The sequence below is a fragment of the Geotrypetes seraphini genome, chromosome 19, assembly GCF_902459505.1.
Source record: "Geotrypetes seraphini chromosome 19, aGeoSer1.1, whole genome shotgun sequence".
Lineage (NCBI taxonomy): Eukaryota > Metazoa > Chordata > Amphibia > Gymnophiona > Dermophiidae > Geotrypetes > Geotrypetes seraphini.
In genome coordinates this window covers 19,009,681-19,021,976 of record NC_047102.1, presented here as the reverse complement: position 1 = coordinate 19,021,976, position 12,296 = coordinate 19,009,681, and the positions used below count along the sequence as shown (strand labels likewise).

General features: G+C 40.8%; 1 protein-coding gene across 1 annotated transcript; it reads right to left on the bottom strand.

The window, feature by feature from the left end:
• Positions 1 to 6,067: 6,067 nt before the first annotated feature.
• Positions 6,068 to 12,296, bottom strand: LOC117352381. The gene is made up of 2 exons (XM_033928841.1): positions 11,284 to 12,296; positions 6,068 to 11,109 (listed from the first exon to the last, which is right to left on the bottom strand). The coding sequence occupies exon 2, from the start codon at positions 9,037 to 9,039 to the stop codon at positions 7,768 to 7,770; it is 1,272 nt and encodes a 423-aa protein (XP_033784732.1). The 5' UTR covers positions 9,040 to 11,109; positions 11,284 to 12,296; the 3' UTR covers positions 6,068 to 7,767.

Sequence of the window (12,296 nt, the reverse complement as noted above, 5' to 3'; positions counted from 1 at the left end):
CTGTTCCTGCTGCTTAGCCTGCTGATTTCACAATAATATTTTAGGACATAAATCCTTTAGACCGAAGTCTGTGACCTGTTATAACTTCAAGGATGCCCCGGCACTTAATTTGCATCAGCTGTTTGTGGTTTCCCTTAAAGTCAAGCCCTGAGCCTTAAAAAATGGTTAGATGGTGGAACATTGACCCCTGTTATTAGGTTCATCTTCTTAGCGAACTAAGGAGGCCGAGTGTTTGTCTGCGGCATCAAATACTCAAAGACTAAATTGTTGAAAGAAGGGGAAGAGCCTTTAAAATGTCTTTGTGATCATTAATCCTGGCATCCTGTTGGGCCTCTCTTTTGCATCAGAAAAGCTTCCACAGTATTTTGTTTAAAAAAAAAAACAGCTGCAAGAGGTTCAGGAATGGGTTTTTAATGGTCATTGAGGACAAAGGCTCCGGCTATGAAAATGAAGTCTACTGGAGGCTACTGGTCCCTTTGTCTGTCTGAAGCAAAAACAAGCAGCTTTCTAGAAAAACAGAAGAGAATTCCCCAGACCCAGGTTTTGATGTCATTTTTGGAAAATCTTGAAAAAGGAAGATGGAAGGATCACTGCACATGTCGAATGGCTAACATTTAGAATTGATTGAAACTGGACACAGGTTCTGGGCCAAATTCTATAAACGGCGTCCTGATTGTAGGCAGCGATAGGCTAACCAGCCAATCGGGATGCATGTTTTCTTAAAAAATAAAATACAGCCCAAGGCAGGCCGCCTACAGTGTAGGTATCTGCTATGGATGAAGGGAGGCACCAAAGGACTCTTAAGCTTGCCCAAGGCTGGGTGTGGGCATGGATTCTGAAATGAAGCCCTGAATTATTCCAGCAAACCCTTTTTTCTCTTTATTCTGCTTTTGACCTGTCAGTCTCTTCCTGCTTCTACAAGTTTCCAGCATAACTGGAAGAAGTCAGGCTACAGTATCATTAAGTTTTAATTTACAAGTACCTGGATTATCTCCTCATCCCTTATCTAGTCTTTGCAGCCATAGGTCATGGAGAATGACACACTGACCAAATTTGTCACTGCCATCATCCCCACATCCCATGTCATTCTTTAGTGTCTATCTCAACCTTCGTCCTTCTACACCAGCATTAGTTGAAAATGTTTTATTGATTTTAACGTATAAATACAGAGAAGAGAAAATATAGTAACAAGGCATGGTAAGAACATAAGAATTGCTGCTGCTGGGTTGACCAGTGGTCCATCACGCCCAACAGTCCGCTCATGCGGCGGCCCCCAGGTCAAAGACCAGTGCCCTAACCGAGACCAGCCTCACCTGCGTACATTCTGGTTCACCAGAAACTTGTCTAGCCTTGTCTAGAATCCCTGGAGGGTGTTTTCCCCTATAACAGACTCTGGAAGAGCGTTCCAGTTTTCTACCACTCTCTGGGTGATGAAGAATTTCCTTATGTTTGTACGGAATCTATCCCCTTTCAACTTTAGAGAGTGTCCTCTCGTTCTCTCTACCTTGGAGAGGGTGAACAACCTGTCTTTATCTACTTTGTCTTGAGTCCCTGGAGGGTGTTTTCCCTTATAACAGCCTCCGGAAGAGCGTTCCAGTTTTCTACCACTCTCTGGGTGAAGAAGAACTTCCTTACATTTGTATGGAATCTATCCCCTTTCAACTTTAGAGAGTGTCCTCTTGTTCTCCCTACTTTGGAGAGGGTGAACAACCTGTCTTTTATCTACTAAGTCTTTTCCCTTCATTATCTTGTATGTTTCAATCATGTCCCCTCTCAGTCTCCTCTTTTCAAGGGAGAAGAGGCCCATTTTCTCTAATCTCTCACTGTACGGCAACTCCTCCAGCCCCTTAACCATTTTAGTCACTCTTCTCTGGACCCTTTCGAGTAGTACAAACAAGTTGCACTGGAATGAGTGAATGGACAGAGGATGAATAACTGTACAATACAACAAGCCAGATCACGCCTATCCATAGGGCGGACTATCTGCATAAGTATCAGCATAACATCTAGAGCACTGAGAGACACAGGGCTAGAGGTCGAATAGCCACATCAAGAACTGAGCCAGAAGGTGGAAATACTGAGACTGTTGTAGACAATATCATTAGAACTCAACTGAATGTCATTACTCAATTGTACAGAAAGAATTAACTGGACTCCAAGTTTTGAGATATGAGCTCATGGACTTATGCTTTTCTGCTATAACGCTTTCATATTTAGCTGTAAGGCACACTGTGCTCCACCAGGTGGTGTATTCAGCCTTGGAAAGGTCTTTCCAGCAATGAAGAATGTTTTTCAAAGCCAAAAATAACAGAAGGTTGAATAGTTTTGCATTGTGAATAGACAAAGTGTGCAAGAGGTCCTAATGGCCTAGTATGATAATGCGTAACTTTAATGCAATGCAAGGCTTGAGGGTCAGTGGCTGTGCCCATTCATACTCTGATTCTTCCCTCACTTCTTAAAAAATGTCACGGGGATGGTTTCCCGTGGTTAACCATGGGGATGGTAACAAATTCTGTCCCCATTTCATTCTCTAGAACTACCTGGCAGAAACCTAAATAGTAGCAACATTCTAGACCTGAGATTGTGATGTCATTGTGAGATTGTGATGTCATTCCACCAATGCCTAAGAGCCAAACTCACCAGTGATGTCACAATGGCCTGACTGTCTTATACTTGGCTCACATAAGAACATAAGAATTGCCTTCTAGGTCTATCAAACCCAATATCCTATTTCCAACAGTGGCCAACCCAGCTCCCATAGAGAATGACAAGGGGACAGAATTTATCCTTGTCCCCGTCCCCATGAATATCCGCGGGAAATCAACTTATGCCATTCTTTAGTGTCTATCTCAACCTCAGTCCTTCAACACCAGCATTCAGATCATTATGTGTTTTTTAATATGTAATATAACATGTATGTAATTTTTATGGACACATATGAAAAGTGATTGTTGATGTGTTGCATTTACATTCCAATAATTTATCATCTCATTTTGATTATAATTTATTAGTGATCAGTATATACAGTACATTTTTAGTATACATATATATTTTTCAGTGTTGATGTTTTATATATATATATTTTTTTGATCTATGTTTATGCTATTTTTAGACTCCTGAGGCAGGCCATTTGGGCCGAAACACATACGTGTCGCATCTTAATTGATATAATAAAGTTATTAAGCACCTAAGGTTGCCTTCACTGTTTGGGATATATATAGTAACATAACATAACAAAGTTGTCAATCAACTCCAATTAAACTAAAACTTAGATTTATAGACCGGGTCATCTTCATGTAATAAAGCTCAACTCAGTTTACATTAATTAAAAAATATATAGAAAGAACATGAGTTTACAGTTTAAAGAATAGCCATGTTTTTAAGTTTTTACGAAAAAGTTGAAATGAACTTAATTCTCTTAACCTTAGAGGAATATCATTCCATATTTCTGTTAGCTTGAAAGGATAGGATTTTCCCCAATTTACCAATAAAAATAATTCACTACAGAGAAGGAAAAGACAGTTTGAGTTTTTGCGTGGTCTTTGAAAGTTCCAAGAAAAAGGTAATATCCAATTATCAGTGTCAATTAAGCCCTATTGACCAATTAAATTTTGCAGGTACATTATCTACATCCACCAATTGTATGCACACAACTTTAGGTGCATTATATAGAATTTGGGGAAATTTGAATATAAAGACATGCTGGGACACCAAGAAGAACTACAGTGGCATAGAAAGATACGCTGTTTCCAGAAATGACAGTGTCACTTTGACATTGCTTACAAAAACAATCAATGGTGAATGTGACGTGTTCCCTGCCAACAGCAGCTTTATCCATTATCTTCAACAGCTCCGGAAAATAAGAGACTGGATATGCCTGGATTACGGCAACACCTTATTTAACAGTCTAACCGCGAGAGAACCAATTACAAAATGCAGCAATTAGGCTACTGATAAACCTATTGGCCCGCAACCCTGTTTCATCAGCGCTGGCCACAGCTCACTGATTGCCCATAACCAAACGCTGCATCTTCAGAGGCCTAATACTAGCATACTTTCACAACATAGTACCCAGATACCTCGCACAAAAACTCCCTCCCCCCACTAACATTCCTAGATGAATGCTAAGCTCCCAGGGTGAAATATGCCTACAAATTCCCCCCCCCCCCCGCCCCAGGAACGCCCTCCAGCTTCAAACAGCCCAGAAACGATCCTACTCCCACTTCCTACCATAACTATGGAACAATCTACCCCCACATATCAGATTCCTAGAGGGTTTCTTAAATTTCAGGAAAGCCATAAAAACCCACATCTTTGCCTAACCCCTCCTCCTGACCTCAAGCCATTTGCCCCACAGTCTACAACAGAGGAAGCTGTTTATCAGAACTTTACCATCTGCCAGACTTCTCCTACCTCGCACCCTGTCCACATGATCCCCAAATCAATTCCCACCAGGAAACTTGTGCCCTACCCATCCCATAAACAATTTCCTTATTGTTACCCTGCTCTTCTGTATAATCCTTTATCATGCAACCAAGCTTCTTCTCCTTGCATTAACCTATGAACAATTCTATCTGATGGTGCACCATGACGGTAAAACTGTAACCCGTTCTGAGCTCTTTGGGGAGGACAGGATATAAAAACTAGCTAAATAAATATTCACTGCTCAGTGAGATCTCAGTTCCTTAGTATGTGCTGAGTCTGCCCAAACTCTGTTTCCAACAACATTTTTCTTGTAGACTCTCCAGGGGGCAGGCGGCAGCCAGGCCACAACAAAAGCCACAAATCGGTGAGGACACAATTAACTGTTCTAAAGCTCTTGTCTCTTTCTGGACAGCATCCAGCACAGCAGCTTAGAGGGCATTTTTACTTAATGGCAGGTTGAGCCCCTGAAGTTTAAGAGTTCCTTGAAGACCGACAGGATAAATGTACATTTTTCTCCAAAAGAAAGACTAAAGAGATTAGGGATCTTCAGCTTGGAAAAGAAAGGCTGAGGGGAGATATGATTGAAGTCTACAAAATCCTGAGTGGTGGACCGATTTTATACGGCATCAAAAATTACAAAGACTAGGGGGACACTCGATGAAGTTACAGGGAAATACTTTTAAAACCAATAGGAGGAAATATTTTTTTTCCAGTCAAAGAATAGTGAAGATCTGGAACTTGTTGCTGGAGGATATGGTAACAGTGGTTAACATAGATGGGTTTAAAAAAGGTTTGGACAAGTTCCTGGAGGAAAAATCCATAGTCTGTTATTGATGCAGACATGGGGGAAGCCACTGCTTGCCCTGGATCAGTAGCATGGAATGTTGCTACTATTTGGGTTTCTGCCAGGTACTTGTGACCTGGATTGGCCACCATGAAGATGGGATACTGGGTAGAAGGACTATTTGTTTGACCCAGTAAGCCTATTCTTATCTAATCTATATATATATAATTGGATGTATGTGTGTATGTATGTATGTTCCAGCATAACTCTGAAACACATGGATAGATTTCAACCAAACTTGGTATACATATCACTTACTATCTGGGGAAAAATACTGTGGGGATGGGAAGGGGGTGACATGTGTAACGTGTTTTATATAGATGAAGCTGCTTTGACCAATTGTGTGAAACTTGGGGAATGAAGTCAAGTCAGCTGTGCTGTCATTGATGTAACAATGCCTCCAAGGAAATGTAAGGCAATTGGCCAAGTGCAATCAAAGGCTAAAAAAATGAAACACCAGCGTGCACAAGAAAATTCCGAAAGGAATACAAGACTTGTGACACTGCACAACAGAGCTGCTATATCTAGAGCTTCAGAAACAGTACAGCAGCTTGAGGCCAATTTTATTCCTTTTCCTGTCTAATAAAAGATTAGAATAAATAAATACCCAGGCAACGCCGGGAAATCAGCTAGTATTATTATATTCCTTAGCAGTTTTCATAAATTTTGTATATCATCTGTCAGAAACAGCTTTAACCCACAGCAAAGGGGACACCCCAAGAAGGGGCAAAGTGCCCAGAGCATAGAATCATGGAAAAGAAACAGAAAAAAAGACCGCTTCATCATACTTAATACCATTTTTTAAAATTTCAGAACTTTATTTACACAATTCTATTTACACAAATACAACAATAAACAATACATCCAGACAATAGATTGACTCAATTTTACAGGAGTTTTGACATATAGATGAAGATAAGCAAATCTACTAAAGAAAAATAAAACCAGTGATGACCCAAATATTTTTCTTTCTGAAATGCAATGTAACACTTCTCCCCTTCCAACATTAGAAGCTCTTCCTACAATCTGTGTACCTATTCTAAATACCATTCCCTGGCTGTAGAGTACAGCACACCTTCCTAAAAAGAATCAGTAGCAATACACGTTGGTTTCCTTTGTCAAACTCTTTGGTCTCCAGAAGCTGTACCAGACTAGTGCTCTGCAACCAAAATGCTCTGGAAATTGAAAGTGTCATCATCAGGATCAGATCAGCTGTACTCTAGCATGTGAATAATGCTGATCATGGGGTGGTGTCAGGAAGCCCTTTAACTCACATGCTTATATCCTGCCAAGGCTGGGTATATTTATTGCATATATATTAAGGGGGGGGCAATATTCAAAACTATTTAATTGGGCAGGGTAGTCTCCTGCCCAGTTAAATCAGGGGCTATCCTCTGATTTTCAGTAGCACTTAACACTGTGGCTGACTAACTGCACTAACCACCTAGTTATTCAGTCCTGGAGGTGGTGACGGGACAGAGTTGGCAGGTAGCTGGTTAAGTGCCGATATTCAGCCCTTAACCGATCAAGTTAATAGCCAAATAGGACTGCAATAGTCCTAGCTATGCCTCTTTTAATTCAGTGTTTTCCAAGTCAGACCTGGAGCACTCCCTTGCTAATCAGGTTTTCAGGATATCCACAATGAATATGCATGAGATTGATTTGCATACACTGCCTCCACTCTATGCAAATATGTTTCATGCATATTCATTGTGGATATCCTGAAACTCTGATTGACAAGGGGGGATTCCAGGACTGACTGTTTTAACATAATTGGTTAAGGCTCACACATATTCCTCTGATGTCACTTCCTGGACCCGCACCTGGGAAGTGATGTCAGAGGAAGAGCCAATGCTGGTGCGACAGCAGCTTGGGGGTTGCTGCTCATACCAGGAACCTTACAGAGGTATGGGGGAAGGGAAGCAGCACATGCGGCAGGGGACGGGGAAGAAACAAGTGGAGATGGGGGGGCAGAGGACGGGGGAGGGCCGCCACTTCCCCAGGCACCTCTCACCCTCACTATACCACTGTTTTGTCAGTCAATGTTTCTGTAAAACATTTTAAAAGTGAAGAAATGTTTTGGCTTGCTTTCTAAAACCGGCCTTAAAGAAGCTGAAGAAAATACCACCTCACATTGCAAACATGCAGCAGAAAGAATTTTTAACAAGGCAATACAACATGGGACAAAGCTGGAAGTTAATTTTGTAAGTGGGCTTCTAGAAGAAGGCTGTTTACAAGTGCCTATTTTTTTTTTTTATTATTTATTTATAATTTTCAAATTAACAAATCAAGATACATCTTGTACAGAAAGTGATTACAACAAAAAGAATAAATAGAAACATAAAGAATTATATAGAAATCAAATATTTGTATAATCTCTCAAGTCCACCATTTTGATCCATGATGTGAATTAAACGGAATTTTAACAAAGAACCATATTATAACAGATAAGTGGTACGTGGTTAACTGAAATTCCAGGCGCCTTATATCTCAAGCCCTCATTCTTTCCCCTTTTCCAGGCGAGACATGGAGAGAAGGGCCGTTAACTGATTTGGTTCAAAGAAAACATATTTTTGAGAGTTATATTGAACTATACACTTGCAAGGGTGTCGAAGATAGAAAGTTCCCCCAAGAGCCAAAACACCAGGTTTTAATAATAAAAACTCTTTTCTACGTCTTTGTGTATCTCTTGCCAAATCTGGGAACATCTGAATCTTTAAATCAAGAAACTTTTTCTCTTTATTTTTAAAGAATAATCTCAAAAGCCAATTCTTATCTAGCGTAATAGCCAGGGTAACAATCAATGTAGCAGGTACTGCTATTTCTTTATCAGATAGTTCAAGTAAAGCAGATACATCAATTGGTCCCTGCGTTTTTTCTTGAAGATCCTTATTTTTACTAGGCAAATAATAGACCTGGGTGAAAGGAGGCAATGAATCTTCCGATACTTCCAATATCTCCAGCAAATACCTTTTTAACATTTCTCTTGGAGTCACTGTTGAAATTCGTGGAAAATTAATCAATCTTAAGTTATTATTCCTGGAGAAATTTTCAAATGTCTCAATCTTCCTTCTTAAATTTATATTATCCTTAATTAAGGTGTCCTGAAGAAGCTTGGAAGATTTAAGTTGATCTTTAATGCACTGGATATCTAGTTTTGATTCTCCCAAGTCTTGTTTTATCTGAAGAACTTCTTTCTCTTGAGTTTTTATTTTCCCCTCTATTTGAAGATGGTTACTATTTACTGTTCTAGTCAGATTGGCAATCAAATCCCACAAAGCTCCCATTGTGACTTCTTGGGGCTTTACTAGGTCAACAGTTTGCAAGTTTAATAGTTGTATATTAGGCTCACCAGCTACAGGAACCTCTCCTCTCCGTCCCTCCTGTATTGGAGTTAATCCCAGCGTTGTTGTATCCTCAAATACACTCAGGCTCTGCTGCAATCCTTGTGAGCCTGAGTCGATGTTCATCTCACCGTTCCCTGCAGCCTCTGGGGGAGAGCTCACGCCGACTTCCGGCTGGCTCCCCACTCCCGGGGAACTGGTGGCTCGAGGATTGGGAGGAGGGATTCTCGTGTCGGGGCTCAAAGAGATCTCATGAGCCCGAAGAGACGCCTCGAGTCCGTTACCAAGGAGCGTCCCAGCCGGGGGCACCACCGACGTTCCCATGACGCCCTGCATCCGTCTCAGCAGATCTTCAATATTGCCAGAGGAGGCTGAACCGGGACGCCGCGGGGCCGAAGAGGCTCCCTTTCCCCTCCTTTTCGGCATGGTAAGAATTCTGCGGTGTTAACCGCCTAAAGAAAAGTTTCCTTTAGTGAAGATTTGCGGGCGGTTGCTCAGCGCTCCACAACCGCGGCCATCTTGGATCAGTCCCACAAGTGCCTATTTTAAGACTATTTATAAAGACCGTCTAGGCACCTACTTCTCTTTATAAAATACTGACCTAAGTTGCAGAAATGACACCTATTTTTGCAGGTGTGGCTGTGCATGCCTGTTCTGGAGCAGGTGTAAATGTCTAAGCCTATAATTTTTATCTATGTATGTAGAATAGCAGTATGAAACATGCCATTATTAATAACTTAACACTGAATTCTGGTAAATTATCTTGTTAGTGCTAATATGAATAAAACACACACATATACACACAGTATAAAACACTTCTTCTATGTAATGAAAAACATCATCGGTGATATTCACAGAAACTGCAATGCAGAGTTAGACTTCCATGCCTGTAACACAGTGGAGTGAGACAGATATTTTGGCTTTTCCAACAGGCAGGCTTGCACTATAGCCACACTGCAGCGACAACCTGGTAGAGCCATGCAGGCATCCTAACAGCACTCCAGGATCACATGGGCTTCCCAGCCACAAGATCGGAAAAGCGCATCAGAGTTAGTGGCAGGATTAATGTTAAGAAAAAGGCTACAAGATTTGCATCACTTTCAAAGATCAAACTTTTTCATCCAAGATAGGTTTAACCATCAAGACTAGGTGGTTACCTAGGGTGGCAGCTTCTAGGGGGGTGGGAGAGGGCACAAAAAAAAGAGAGCAAAAATAGATCCTAACAGCCATACACAATTCAAAATCAAATACACACACAGACACACATAAAAAACAAAGTTTAAAGCATGATGTCTAATCATGTATATTTTTTTATAGCATTGTGGTGTTAGAAAGATCATGAGTATAGAGTTCAATTATCAAAGTCTTGGATGAGGAGGGTGGGCTAAGGCTAGGGTTCTGAAAATCATTTGGGGAGAGAGCAATAAAGCTGAAGGTTCTGCTCTATTTAATTTCTGCAAAGACGCCGCCGCCATCTCTCTTGATATAGTGGTCAGAGTTTGGCGGCAATTCATGTTGAGGTAAGGCATTTTTAGTTGTTTTAGGTTCCATTAAGATTGGTGACTTTAACAGCTATTCTTTTGAACATGATTAATTTTAACTTCTGTTTTTTTGAGCATGATTAATTTTAACTTTTGTTCATTAATAGGGGTTATCCTTGATAAAGCTTGTATAGCGAAACATGTCGGTGTTAATCCCCTGCCAAAGACCACATGACTAAGCTAAGTGATACGCTTAAAATTATTTCAAAATGTGAATATAGAATATACAAAAGTTAAGAAAAATTTGAAAAATTACAAATATTACAACATAAACGATCCAGTGACGATTTGACACGTAAAGCTTGGAGCAATGAGATTGTTTTGAGCTCCAAGTGGTGCCGCTGAGGATCGGGGTAAAATTCCAGGGCACTAAGGGGTGACTAAGGTCTGTTTCACCCTTTGACTTGGGAAGTTTTACCTAGGGCACTCTTTCATCTGACTGAGCATGACAAGGATAACTTCACATGCTTGAACACAAGCTCAAAAACTTTCCAGACATAGGACATGTGCTATAACCAATTTATCCAGAGCACAATATACAGTGTAAAGCAAAAAAAAAAAAAAAAAGTAATCCCCATAGAGCATTTTGCTGTTTTTTTCAGCAACTGCTTGGAATTACAGTGGGAAATTTTACAGCTTTATTTATTGGGATTTATTAACCAACGTTTTTATGAAGAGATTCACACAAAGCAATTTACAATACATTGAATAAGTAATAAAGTACTCTTGTTCTGCCCATTTTATGTGGGCATTTACTCAGTTTCTTTTATAAGTGTTTATGCTAAGATGTATGAATAAAGTGTGCTCTGTGGACTTAAATCCCCAGAGGGCTTTGCTTCTCCCAGAGAGCTAGGCTGCAACCACAGAGTTTAAGTCTGCCCCCTTCTTGTTCAGTCTGAGAGAGAAGAGATGCCATATTTGTACGACCGTATGGCTGTATGACAGGGGTAGGAAACTCCAGTCCTCGAGAGCCGTATTCCAGTCGGGTTTTCAGGATTTCCCCAATGAATCTGCATGAGATCTATTTGCATGCACTGCTTTTAATGCATATTCATTGGGGAAATCCTGAAAACCCGACTGGAAAACGGCTCTCGAGGACCGGAGTTCCCTACCCCTGCTGTATGAGAACCTGAGTTTAGCACTGTTCTCCTACCAGGTTTTCACCTTTATTTCTAACAATCTAACACAGCTTAGGTTTATATCTAAGTCTGGAGAACAGTGTTATTTCCACAAGGTGTGGACACACTTCCCAGCTTCCTTTTTGGATAGGGAAAGCTAAAGATTCTGTGACAGAGTTGAACTGCCTTAAAGTCGTCATTTGTGAGTGTTTATTCTTTACTTTATGTTATTAAAGAAAGTTGTTCAAGAACTACAGAGTCTGTCTGATAATACTCAGATTACAGAAGAGTTAACTGAATAGGAGCCTCTTACAGTTGCCAAAATAACTCAGAGCAGTCCTTTTTTTTTTCAGTACAAAACCTGAGAAAATCCATGGTAAAGACTGTACAATAAAGCTGTAGCTGTATAGTGAGATTTAGTCAGCACAACTCTTATGAGATGAGGAGTGGCCTAGCGCGAGAGCTGCTGCCTCAGCACCCTGAGATTGTAGGATCAATCCCAGCACTGCTTCTTGTGACCCTGGGTAAGTCATTTAATCCTCCATTGGCCCAGGTACAAAATAAGTACCTTGTATACAATAAATAAACCACTATGAATGTGTCACCACAAAAAAAAGCAGTATCCAAGTCCCATCCATCTGTCCCAGCAGGCTCAAAATCTAACTGTGGTACCTGGGGCAATATGGGGATGGCTAAATGACTTACCCAGAGTCATAGGAAGCAGGCTGTCAATACAAACAACAAGGTCCAGGCAGAGGACCAAAGAACTGATACATGAGAAGAGTAAAACAGTGCAAAAAAAAAAAGGAAGCAGGCTGGGATCCAACTCACAACTTCAGGGTGCTGAGTATTTGTTTCTGTCAGCATTGTTCCTTTTCTTTTAGGCCCCTTTGCCGAACCCTTTGCCCCTTTAGAAACATAGAAAGATGACGGCAGAAAAGGGCTACAGCCCATCAAGTCTGAGTGCTAATGACCCAGATCCTTAGCTCGACCCCCATAGGGATCCCACGTGGATGTCCCATTT

What these genes read in the sequence shown, in the direction of transcription:
- LOC117352381 (XM_033928841.1), bottom strand. Translation starts at nt 9,039, where the DNA reads ATGCCGAAAAGGAGGGGAAAGGGAGCCTCTTCGGCCCCGCGGCGTCCC.